Genomic DNA, 12,842 nt, shown 5'->3' with positions numbered 1-12,842 from the left:
GAATAAACATATGGCTTCTAATCAGTCCACCATGTTAGAGTGAGACCCCATGGTACATACTGCAGGTAGGCCACCCCAATGCTCTGTTAATTCCACTGCAGCATGATACTGAAGTCCTTTTAATATTAATGCCGGTCAATCATACAGACAAAGATTTGGTTCAAGCAAGAAAAAATAGAGTAGCTAAATATCACAGGCCCAGTGAGAAAGAAACTGACTAATAATGTTCTTACTTCCTTTAGGCAATTGCAGTAAGTGAGCAGATTGTGTGTCTTTTATCTGGCTACTTTTTTTCCCCTAACAGATGCAAATTTCTGTTTCTCACAATAAAAAACAGTAATTGTATCTGACACAGCTTTCACATTGAATCTGCTATTTTTTTCAGAAGTTTAATTAACTTTTGATTTCGATAACACATTTCAGTGTCTGTTTTGTAATTGTATGAAGGACTAAACAAAACACTAATCTATTTTTAATCATGTATTAAATTTTTGTTGCTTTCTTTAAACACAACTAGCAGATAAAATCAACTGCTCAAATCACAGAACTGTACTTCCACAACAAGAATACCAGCCTTCACTGCAAACAATTCTGACATTTGTGGGGACACTAAATTGGCTCTGCTGGAAGAGCTAAAGAGAGGTGACCAACTCTGATGCTATAGAACTAGAGCTGAAGAAGCCGTGACCTTCCTCAGACGTATGGATAACCACAATACCATCTTCCTCTCAAAATTAACTTCCCCCAGAAATCTGCAATGGTTCTTTCAAATGCTAAACAGACCTAGGGGCCAGTTTGGAAGGCAAAGTGGATGATAGTCTTCACTCTAGGTCTGCCCTGGAAGAGCTGTTTCTGGTAGCTCTGCATAGGCATTGTGCAATAATTGTGGTCTTTGACTGACAGGACTGCTCATTTCTGCTGTCTGACTTGTACTAAAGAAATTCTTCATGTCCTCTTTGCTTTTCTGATTTAAATACCTCTGGGGGAAAGAGGATGATGGTTGGGAGGCAGACATACTCCTGACCTCTGGACAGTTGTTTGAATAAGTCAGTACTAAATACAGTCTTCATAACGTGTCTTAGACAGTAAAATTATTCTAACACCACCAACTATTCCTCTCTGCACTCACACCACTGTTGAGCAGTCTCTTCCAGCTAATCAACATTTCAGCTAACATTTCTGAAGCTGCAATAGGCTTAAACCGGGTCTTGAACTAGATTGAGAAATAGGCTACGAAAAATAATCACCAAATATAGGAGACAGAGAACTTATTTGTGCTATTTTTGATAAGGCAAGTAGCTCAAAAAGAAAAACAAAATAGGTAAACTGGGAGAAAAAGAGAAAAAAGAGGTCATCTTCCAACACAAAACAAAGGACTTAATTCTGTTCAAGATGCATGATCATAAATATCACTTCAGAAACAAATCATAATAACATTCTGACCTGTCCTGTGGCAGTTTAAACATCTTGGATTAAAGATATGCAATATCCTTTTGATTTCTTTGATGATTGATCTGTTGTTTCAAAATAAAATTGTGCTTTATTTAAGCATTAATCCCAGTTTACAAATTATTTTGTGGAAATATCTTTACCTTTGTAATGCAAATTTGCAATTCATTGTTGCAAATTCCACTTTCCAGGCCATCCTCTGATGATGAGTTTTTTAACAGCAATCTTTAACAGCTGGCACAAGGACATCCCTTGTTTCTGTCTCACCTTTCTCATCAGTAGTGGCCCCCACCCATGATTCTGTACTAAATGATTCTAAGTGATTGAAATATTTTGGTTCATTTTGCAAGGGAAGAGTTCATACTTGGCAAGGGAGAAAATGAAATGTTGAAATCTAATTCTTCCCTTGACACTCTGGAGCCTTTCAGCTACATTTGTCCTAAAGGAGGTAGTTCTACCAAGATATAACCCTTGCCAGCAACCTGCTTTGTATCTCGGCTAAGTGCCACTGCAGCTTTGTATAGCTTCTCTTCAAAACAGATAGGGGCAACTCTATTGATGTGATAGCTGTGTGAAAGACCACTGATCTTGTTTCACACACCACAGACAAAGGAAAAACATCCAGATACATCTTGTCCCTTCAAAGGTCCAGTCAACTCCTACCCCTGCCAAATGGTATGCAACACCAAATTTAATAGTAAAAACAAAAACGCTCAAAAAACCATCCCCAGGGAGGAATTCAACCACTTGAGATCATTTTGGTACTGAAAGACAAGGAGAAAGCCAAGACCCCACGCAGGCAGAGGTTCCTTCCAGCATCCACCCATCTCTTGACAAAAGGATTTGTTCCAAATATACATAGAATCACAGTACATGCTGAGTTGGAAGGGACCCATCAGGATCTTCAAGTCCAACTCCTGGCCCTGCACAGGACACCTCAAGAATCACACCATGTGCCTGAGTGTTGTCCAAACACTTCCTGAACTCAGGCACTCAACCATTCCTGCTGCCATTTGTGAGACTGCCCCTCTGAAAGAGAAATTATTTGGAAATAACCAGAAATATCTTCTGGGTACCATTCTCAAAATATCTACTTTCAGATCCAGTGACAACAAGCAGAGAGGATACAGGAAATATTCTGGGACAACTGTCAAATCCAAAACATGCAGGAAAATGTCCTTATATAGTACCTGATAAAAATACCAATATATTTTATTAATGGATATATTCTTTAGATGTCAGGAGGTGGATTTTTTTAATATAAAACCCACAGCCAAATCCAAATCCATGCCTACAATTTATCTAACAAATTTACTATTATTCTTTGGCATAAAAAGAGAGGTCTTTAATCTAACAATAGGCCAGTAAGATTCAAGAAATTCAAGGTGCAATAGAATTATTTGGCCTCCCAAACAGAAATACAACATAATTCCACCAAGAATCCATAAATAAACAATGATATCAAACTAACTTCTTCTATGCAATGTTTCACAGGCATTTGTATTGAAACTTGCACACAAATAAATGTTCTCCATCATACCCTGGTGTAAATAATGGCACAGCACCAAATAACAATCAATATCCTTATATATTAATATCCCTCTATAATCTGCTTATTGTAATTTGCTCAGACTGTAATAAAATCCATTTTCCTTAACAATCAATTTATATCACAAATATATGTGGAAAACCCTCTCATTTTAAATGGATTCCTATCTCATTAAACTCTTCTTAATGAGTCTGGGGATACAGCTTTCAAGTAAATGAACAGAAGGTGTTTTAAATAAAATTAGCTGAGCTTAAATAAAAACATATTGGATTTTACAATACCCTACAGCTAGCAAAAATGAGCTACTTCATACACTAACCACCTAGTGCAATCTCCCATTGTTCCAGGAAGGTTTGCTTTGGGAAAAGCAACCTCATTGAACACACATTAAGAATCTTCTTTGAAGATGACAGAAGCTGAATATATCCCCATGTGTAACACTCATTATTCAGAAGTGTATATTGGCCCTTGCTGTTCAATAGGATCTTTGGTAACCTTACTCTGTGATTGACTCCAGGTACTAAAATTCAGCTTTTTACTGACATTGCTATATATTAAATTCTTTATTTTTATAAAATACAGTATTTTTTAAACATGGTTGTAAAAATAAAATCTTCAGTCATAAAATTAATTTGGAGAGAGATACTGAATCTGCATCATTCTATCTTGACTTGGATGAAGGCAGTATTGTTCAAAACTCATCTCTGTCAGAATTCATGTGTGGGAGAAAAGACACAACTCTTCCAGTTTTGAAGCCATTCAGGGAATATCAGGGTATGTAGCCAAAAAACTGTAAGATAATAAAAGAACCACTTGCAATATTTTAACTTTTCAGATTAGGAGTGGCAGCTCATTTCAAAACTATGCACTTCTTCTTCCCAGATGATTTGGATCCCTAGCTATCCAAATCCCTTTTAACTTTGTTTTCTGTTCCCTCTGCTCTAATGCAGTATCATTGAAGAGAAATACGTGATAGACTCGACTCAACCACCTGAAACACAAGTAATGAACGAATAACAAAGAATATTCAGATTTTCTTTTAAACGCATAAACTATACATCATGCTGCCCTTATCACAAGCACGTATCACTTCCCCACCAGAAGACAAGATCTTTCTCATCAAAATAAGAACTCAAAGCCCTCTTCCTGCTGGCTGTTGGGGCATCGGGAGGTCGAGCTGTAGAAATACTGTTCCAAAGCTCGTATTCAGCGCCCTCCATGGAGGGGGCAGATGAGAGGCCCCGTTTTACCACCGGCACACGGCCCCGCCTCACGCTGCCCGCGGGCTCCGGCCGGGCCGGGGCGGAAAGGCGTGACGGGCCCCGCCCAGCGCTGCGGGCCCGCCATGGCGGCGGCGCGGCCGGCGCGGGCCCGGGCCCTGCTGCAGCAGAGCGTGTCCGCCCGCCTGCAGGTGCGGCCGCCCGAGCGCGGCTCCGAGGCACAGTGGGTGGAGGTAACGTGGGCCGCGGGCCGCCCCCAACCCTCGGCATCGCCCCCAACGCTCGGCATCGCCCCCAACGCTCGGCATCGCCCCTTCTCCCCGCGGGGGGCGGGAGAGCGCTCCGTGCCCTGCGCGCCTGCGCCGGCGGGGACTGGGTGCTCGTTTCCCGGGCTGGGCTGCGGTTCGGGCAGTTTTCCAGCCTTGTCTCACTTCCACTCCAGAGCACTCTCCTCTTTCTCTGGTTATCGGCAAAGGGATAAGCAGCCTAGGCCGAGGTCGGCGCAGCGGTTTCTCTCTGCTGCTCTTTCCTTCTGCGGCCCACAGAGTCCTCCACAGGCAGAAGTCTCTTCTCTACTCTCTGCTCCACGTCCAAACATTTCCCTTCTCACTGTGTTGTTCCTTCTTTTCTTAAACACACTTTCAAAGAAACATCACACCCTTGGCTGGTGGGCTCAGCTTTGTTTGTTGTGTGATAGTGTTTAGTTGGAGAAGAAGGGCCAGGTAGGGCAAATGGACTATGGCAGCAGTGGTTCTGATGTTGTTTGGGGTTGGCTTTTTTCCCAGAACACTAACTAAAAATGAAATTTAGCATGTAGATCACCACACAGGTTAAGGGAAACATTGCATTTTCCTTCTTTTCCTCCAACAGGGAGCTGGGGGAGCTAGGTAGGTAGATCTGCAGACTGGGGTTGATGTGCTGTGCGTGCAGCACAGGGCCTTTTACCAAAGCGTGAAGGCTGCCCTTTGGAATGCACTGCCCTGCTGTAGTCACTGCTTGTGAGTTACCTACTCTAGAATAACTCATTTCTGGCATTGTCAACTATTTAGCCCATGAGGTTTTGGTTTTAATTTTTGTCCTTTTTAAAGACTATTACAACAGAAGGGGCTTAATACAGTCACTTGCATAAATTTTGAAAAGATGGTAGTATGGTTAAAGGGTTTATACATTCATTCAACACATCTGAAGAGAGTTCACTATTTGCCTTTCACATTAGCCTTAAGACATTTCTCTCCTTTTTCAGATGGGGCAGATGGATCCAGCAGAACTAGTTTCTGCAGTATGGTCTGGGAAGCCACAATGTTTTACTGGGAGGAAATAGTGTGAGGAAATCTGTCATCTCATAGATACCTTGTAGTGTGTCTGTGTATATTGCATTATTAGCCTCTCAGTATAAGGTTAATTACAATAAAATTCTCTCAGCCTAGCATAAATTAACTATAGGAGAAATAACCGATGTCTAGCTTGCTAATCACAGAAGTAATTGTAGATCTAGTATAGAAAAGCAGAATGTAATTTTGCTGTCTTTCTTTAAAACTATCTTAAAAGGTACATGATGTGGTTGAGAGCTATGAATAACTGCTGTGGGGAGGTTATATAGTTTATCTCTAATTTGCAACATCGCTAGGAAAGTAATAGATAGCTCTAAAGGAATCTGAAAGAGATTTGGGTGGTCTCCAGACATTTTTCAGACATGAACCTTACTAATATTTGTCATGGGTACTTGGCAATCTCTCTGGGCTACCTGGGACTTTTTAAGAGAAGTCCGTTTTAACAAGAACTAGTCACCATGCAGAAAAAAAAGCCAATATAAGTTCATATTTTCTCTAATATGACTACTTTAGAGGTCATTGGAAGGAAATTTTGGTGCTGACATTTTCTGATAGGGAAATTTTACTCTTTTTGCATGTCAAGGCAAAAACACAAAAATAAAAAATACAGACTTCATCAGCTATTATTTTCATGAACAAGTGTGTTCCTGATGTTTTATGACAAATTAAAAGTAGGACCTCACCTTGAGGCGTTTCTAGCATACTATAAATGGCATATTATGTAGATGGCTTTGAATAGCTTCTGAGCTGTAAGAGACCCCTGTAGGTACTTTAGGAACTTCAGAGCAGATGTTCTTTATCTGCAGAAAGGCTAGGAGTGTACTTTATTCGTGAATCTCTGCCTTTATTGTGTTTTCATGATTGAGTTTTTTGACCTGTTGAGCGTTACTGCTTATAGGATGTCTTGTTTATGGAGAATTTTAGTTATATGCTCTCCATAAAAGGTTTAGCAACATAGGAAGGAAAAAAATTCTTGTAAAGGTAGGGGTGAAATAAAGTAAGCTTTGATGTATTTCATAACTGTGGGAGAAAAGAAACATTAAATTAATATTCAGCTAAAAAGTATAAGTGCCTACACTTTATGCAAGGAAAACTTTCCTTATCTTATTTCACTTGACTTATTTTCTGGTTACTATGGCAAAAAAAAAGGTGCAAAATGCCAGGCACAGACTTGTTCTGTGACCTGTGGCAGATGATGTAATCTCTCTTTGCTGCACTGAATGTAAGAAAGATGAGGAAATCTTCCCAGAGGGTAGATTCTGAACTTGAAATGGAAATGTCACAGAATAATTTATGTAAGTAAGTTTCACAAACTGACTTTCTAAGAATTACAAAGTATCTCTGCTTTTATTATCTGTTGCATTTTCCTGGAGGAAAAAATAATAAAAGGTAGAGATAATATTTTGCAGAATATATTTCAGCTTTGCTAATGAAATATTGAAAAATACAGATGAATGTATTTAGTAAGGAGAATGAGGGAGAATAAGAGAATAAGGAGAATGAGCTCCTGCAAAAGAGCTAAAAAACAGCATTTGAAGGCAGTGTTGCTAAGGCTGCCTGTATGGCATTGGGGCTGGATACTTCAGCCCTTCATGAAGCAGGTTGCCTGATCTGATGATTACTTTAGACAGCTGCACAGTACCTTGCTTTGCTGGTTTATTTATATAGGCATTTTGCTGCTCACAGTACATCCACATAGAACACAGCTTTCCTGTCACTGTGTAGGTTCCTTGCAGTGCCTGTTTGCACACCAGTGTGTTGAATTTATGATCTTCTTATTTGTGTTATTTTACTCGAATTTTTGTGCATTAAATATAGGTATGAGAAGCAGTCAGCTGGGCTTTGGCAGATTACAGAGGACCTGAAGCAATGGCAATGGCTTTGCTTTGGTTCAGAAAGTTTACACGTTACATTGACAATGAGCACAAGTGTTAGGACACCTGGAATATTGATCTAAGGTCAGACTGACAAATGTTATTATTAGGTTTGGTCTTGTAATTGCATTCAATTTTACATCTTCTATTCAATTAAGTAAACTAGAGAAGAAAGTAAGACTTAACAAGGGGTTGAAACATGACTGTACATGTTGAATCCCAGTTTTCAATCATAGTTGAAACCGTAAGTTTCGGCTTACAAGTAGTTGCAAAGCTTTCATCTATATCATGGTTGAAGAGTGTTCCAGAAGACCACAAACGTGCAGTGTAAATAGGAGCATCCTCTATCAGCTTTAACTTGTCTCTGAATTAATTATTTTCTCATTTAATCTCCTGTCCCTCTAATTTTCTTCAATATGTATGTCTAATCTTGTGATAAATAATTTATTCAAAAACAGACATTCAATAAGGGCAGAGGCTGGAAAAATCATTATTTATTTTACTTAATCTTTCTCTGTCTGGCCTTAGGACTTGCAGGGGTCACTTTACTTACTTTTTTGTGTCTTTAAATGAGCTGCTTGCTGAATATCATTACTGCTGAGACTACAAAAAAAAGACTCACAAGTCTCAGAATTAAAATGATTTTCTATGATGTGTGCTGTATCACAGTCACTTATTTCTAATGCTGCGGTTAGATGTATGCAATGTAAATACATTTGGCTTATTTTATCAGAAATATTTTTATTAGTAGCTATTTGTGCATTATTGTTACCTGTTAATATCCTGCAGTCTGTTTCTGGATTGAATATTTAGCTAAACACGTAAGGATGTCTAATGTTTGTCAGTCTGCATTTCTCTCCCTTATTTAAACAGATGATTTGAAATGTTGCTTGAGGTTCCAGCCATCGAATTTCTTACAGTGTTTATGAAACATGGCTGTCATTTGGGAGTCTATGTAATATTCTGCAGTGGTCAAATTGAGTTTTGGAAGGAGCCATTTAAAGCTTTTAAAAGTTCTCAGCATGTGACATTTTGGCTACAAAGAACGTTCTCCTTTTTCAGAATTTAGTCACTAGGAAAATAGTTGAGAAAGCATAGCTTTTCTCAGTTATTGCCTTAAGCATTTTGTTTAATCTCTGCAATAACATAGGGACAAAATCTCATGTGTATAGCTAAGGTTTCTTCACCAAAAACCTTTATCATTTGGGGAAAAACAAGTAGAGGAAATTTTTTTAAGTATTTTTTAGAAATTATTCACATTTTCTATTCTTTTGCTTTGACAGCATCGATATTAATGACTCCTTCATCTCTTCAGTGCTACTTCACAAGTTGACATTTATGTTTCCTCCAACAAAATTAAAAATACACTTATTCTTGACAAAGCAGCAGGGAGGTTTACTTATATACTGTCTGTCTGTGGATCCTGTCTGCCTGTGGATACTTTGGGTTTTTTCCCAGTGAAGTTAAGCCATGCAGGTATACTTGTGCGTGAGATACAGTTGCTGCTGGCTGCAGAGCCTATCAGTTTGGCTTAATAAAGCATGGGTTGTTGCACAGGCATTCCTTCTGGACTAACCAAGTGAGCAGAAAAGCTACACAAGAGTTTTCTTGTGCATTCTCCTCAGTGGAGGCCTAATTCTTCCCTCAAATGCAGAGTTCTTACAAGTAATCTCTCTGAATGCTAAAGATGTGGCATATCCTTTATACCAATCAGCTGAAAGGTTCCATTTGCTAGTTAGATTGTACCCAAGCTGATAAATAGTATTTTGAGAAACTTTATAATATTCTGAACAACTTCAGTTTTTGGTCATAATATTTAATTAACAGACTCTGTGTTTTTTGCAGATTTATGTTGTACTAGATTATTTTAAACATTAAAATAAAATTCAGTTCTTTGACGAGTCCTGTGGTGTTTTTCATGTTTCATAATTGGAAATAATAACATAATTCACTTTATGTTATTCATATGTAATTCACATTAAATTATTTTAGCTGTACCTTTGATAGGAAGAAAGCTTAAAGTATTTCTTATTTAAGTGTACTAATTCATCTTGTCACCTCATCTATGTTAATACCATACACTCTACATTCCAACTAAATTTGACTTCACATGGAGCTAATAAATTGTCTTAATTGTATGTAGAAACATTGTGCAGATACGTTCCACAGTGTGGTGTGTAAACTCAGTGTCTGAAGCTATACTAAATAACTAAATATACTAAATAACTAATAATATACTAAATAACAACCTTTGTTATGTGGTTTTTTCATTGTTGATACCAGTTTTAACGATAAGCAGGCATTGTAGGTAATGAATAACATTGACCTAGTTTTCTGTAATCTTTTGTAGATCCAGAGAGGACTTGTTATCTACATATGCTTCTTCAAAGGTGCTGATGAGGATCTTGTCCCAAAAATTGGTATGATATAATCCATATACATTATTGTATTGTTTGAAAAGGAAGAAAAGCAGTTGAGCAGAGAAAGTAGTAACCATTTGGATAAGTCATGAGGTGGCATTATCCTAAATCAATTACCTGGGTGAAAAAACAGTTTGGTGTGTCTTGTTTCTTGTGACAGTTGTCTATGCCTCTTAGTCTGTCTGTTCATGACCAACCTAGAAAACGAATTCCCCTGATAGTATTCTAGTAATCAAAGAAAATGCTGCACCTCCTGTTTAACATATTACATGTGTCGGGGAATAGGTTCAGTCCAGGACAGAACTGAATTACAAATAGTTCATGGCTTGATTTGATAAGTTTTTTAACACTGATCTTAGTGTATCTGCAGGATATTTAAAATTACAGCCGGTAGAGGGAGTTGTGTGGATAATGAAACAGTGTCTTTCCCATCTCACTTCAGTGATGCTTACACTGTTAGCAGTTTTTCTGGTTCAGAAACAGTAACAGCAACGCCTGCAATTCTTGTCTTGTTCTCCACATGCCCTTTAACATTTACACTGAAGCAGAGAAGATGCTGTGGATAAGGTCAAATAGTAGCTATTTCTGTCTTTACCCGGTGCTGTTTTGGCTTGACTTTTTTTGTTCTGTTGTGTTGTTTTTTGGTTTTTTTTTTTTTTTTTTTTTGCTCTCCTGGCTTTCTTCTCCCTCCTTTCCTCCATCAGTAGCACTGATTCCCCTGAGAAATTCTGTGATGCTGCATATTCCAGATAAAAGTGTCCCTTTTATTTTCTGTGGCTGACAGATACTAGTGATTTGGCTAAAGGTTGTATAGCAGTATTTCACTATTTCAGTCTATTTCAGGCTGCTGGCTGGGATCAGTAGTGCACAAGTACAGGTGCTATTAAAAATGCTGAGAGCAACTTCTACAGATTCTCTCCTGTCCTGGAAGGCACAGTGCTTCTGTGATGCTAAATATTTAAATAAATCTATGATATAAAAATTTATTTTGTGCTAGTGAGAGTTTCATAAGAATGTTGCTTGAGAATAATTACATTTTCAGCTGTGGGGCAGCTAAAACAGGCCAGAAAAAGAAAGTTCTGTTTCCTATGAGGAGACGCATTTAAGACTATCCTTATTGGGTACCTGTCTTAGAGAATATTGTTTCCTAAATATATTTTGAATCTGTTTTAAGTGTGTGGGTTTGGTTCCTGAATCACAACTCAGCTGTTTTTGCTTCTAACAACATTAAACATTTATGTTTAGGGTTTGGAGGCATGACTAGTATCCTCCCAGCTTTTACAGAGTTGGAGTAATGATTTGACTTGTTATAGAAACATCAGAAAATCTAAAGTTAGTAAATGCATTGATTTTATTTGCAAGTTTATGTATTCTGGCTTGTAAGCCAAATTGCATCTGACCTTCCTGCCCACCTTCTGTCTCAAGTGACAAACTGGTAGCTGCACTTCTCCAAGTGGAGCACTGAAGGACACTTGTTCTACTTGAGACCAAACTGTGGAGCTGTGCCTTCAGCTCAGATCAGTCTTGGGTCCTGCTGCAACTAGAATGGAAAGAGTCAGGGTACAATGCTCTCCAAAGTGCACTGATGATGGTATGTCCTACAAAATGGAGTGTTGTGCAAATGCTGCCTATTTGAGTATCAAACAGTTAAGGAAGGCTCAATAATTGCATCCTGGGTTCTTTTGGGGGTCCAGCTAGAATCAGCTTTAGGATTTTAGATAGCCAATCACTTCCCCAAAAAATAGAACATTAGACATATGATATTAATATCCTTCACATTTCTTACAATACTCAGACATACTAGTTGGTTAAGTATCGATTGTCCATGTTTCAGTTCCTTAATAAACAGTTTCTTTTACTCAGTGGCTTGTCACACATCAGAGTATTTGTTGGATCTTGTTTATGATGTTGTGTTTAATTCACTTCAGTTATACTAACTCGTATTTTATTTTTATTTGCAGTCGATACGCTGTTGAATGTCAAATTAAGTGAAAATGAAAACGGCGAGTTTGTCTCTGTTCTTGATTTACCAGGTGATGTACTCATCATACCACAAGCTACCCTAGGTGGTAAACCAAAGGGAAGAAAGATGCAGTACCATGCAAACATTGAAAAAGAAAAAGGGTTGGAACTTTATTCTCAGTTTGTGACTTTGTGTGAAAAAGAGCTGGCTGCCAATGCCAAATGCATAGAAGCTGGTGTTCTTGTAAAGCATGGCACATATGGAAACAGGCAGGTGTTAAAACTAGATACAAATGGACCTTACACTCATCTGATCGAATTTTGAAAAAATAAATTGTATCCCAAATACAGTACTGGTGTCTTCTGTTTGTTTTGGTTTGGGTTTTTTTTGTTTTTTTTCCTAAGCATTAAAGTGCTTGATTGCCTTGGGAGATGGTTTAAAAAAGGCTTTCACTCATCTGTACTGGTTTTGCCATTGAGTAGAAGGATTCCTGAGATTGCCTTGCTATAATGAGTATGTTTTTTTGCTCATATGCATCTGAAGTGTGCTCAAAATATTTGTTGATATTGATCCAATAATGCTATCATTTCTTACTAAAAATAATGAAAGAAGTATTACATGTATAGCTTGAAGAAATGGTTTAGAGATTTATAGATAAAAAATAATACTTTAGATGTACTTACATCAATTTTTACATATATGTTTTCTATCTATAAAATGACAATAATTTCTAACTGACTAGTATACCAAAAACAAATTCACTGAATTTTAGCCTCTTAGAGAGTAAGTACTAAATAATAAAGTCCATCCCTCTCAACCTGAGAGTGGGAGTGTAAGAGTGGGAGACTTAAGGTAGTACAAGACTGATCATGGGCTATGCAGGGTAGAATAAGTGAGGCACATCTAGAAACCAGCAGTATCACTGAACTGCTTACTTGAAGTTTGCATTCTGAAATCTCTGATGTGTTTTGATAGGCTGCCTGCAATGGCTTGGTCTATGTCCTTGTTACTGTGGTCTCGCTGTCTACTCAATTCT

At 38.2% G+C, this 12,842-nt stretch overlaps 1 protein-coding gene across 2 annotated transcripts; it reads left to right on the top strand.

Annotated features, from left to right (window-relative positions):
• The first annotated feature begins 4,306 nt into the window (after nt 1-4,306).
• Nucleotides 4,307-12,158, top strand: DTD2 (D-aminoacyl-tRNA deacylase 2). Of its 2 annotated transcripts, none has more exons than XM_056493926.1 (3): nt 4,307-4,451; nt 9,774-9,843; nt 11,805-12,158. In XM_056493926.1, the coding sequence occupies exons 1-3, from the start codon at nt 4,344-4,346 to the stop codon at nt 12,128-12,130; spliced, it is 504 nt and encodes a 167-aa protein (XP_056349901.1). In that variant the 5' UTR covers nt 4,307-4,343; the 3' UTR covers nt 12,131-12,158. The 2 variants fall into 2 exon arrangements, with proteins under 2 accessions (XP_056349901.1, XP_056349902.1); XM_056493927.1 differs by having other exon boundaries at nt 4,322-4,409.
• Nucleotides 12,159-12,842: the final 684 nt, after the last annotated feature.

Source organism: Oenanthe melanoleuca, chromosome 5 (assembly GCF_029582105.1).
Source record: "Oenanthe melanoleuca isolate GR-GAL-2019-014 chromosome 5, OMel1.0, whole genome shotgun sequence".
NCBI classification, from domain to species: Eukaryota; Metazoa; Chordata; class Aves; order Passeriformes; family Muscicapidae; genus Oenanthe; species Oenanthe melanoleuca.
This window is presented reverse-complemented; position numbering and strand designations above follow the sequence as displayed.

What these genes read in the sequence shown, in the direction of transcription:
- DTD2 (XM_056493926.1), top strand. Translation starts at nt 4,344, where the DNA reads ATGGCGGCGGCGCGGCCGGCGCGGGCCCGGGCCCTGCTGCAGCAGAGC. An exon ending in CCGAGGCACAGTGGGTGGAG is followed by an intron (nt 4,452 to 9,773) that starts GTAACGTGGGCC and finishes AATCTTTTGTAG; the next exon opens with ATCCAGAGAGGACTTGTTAT. An exon ending in GGATCTTGTCCCAAAAATTG is followed by an intron (nt 9,844 to 11,804) that starts GTATGATATAAT and finishes TTTTATTTGCAG; the next exon opens with TCGATACGCTGTTGAATGTC.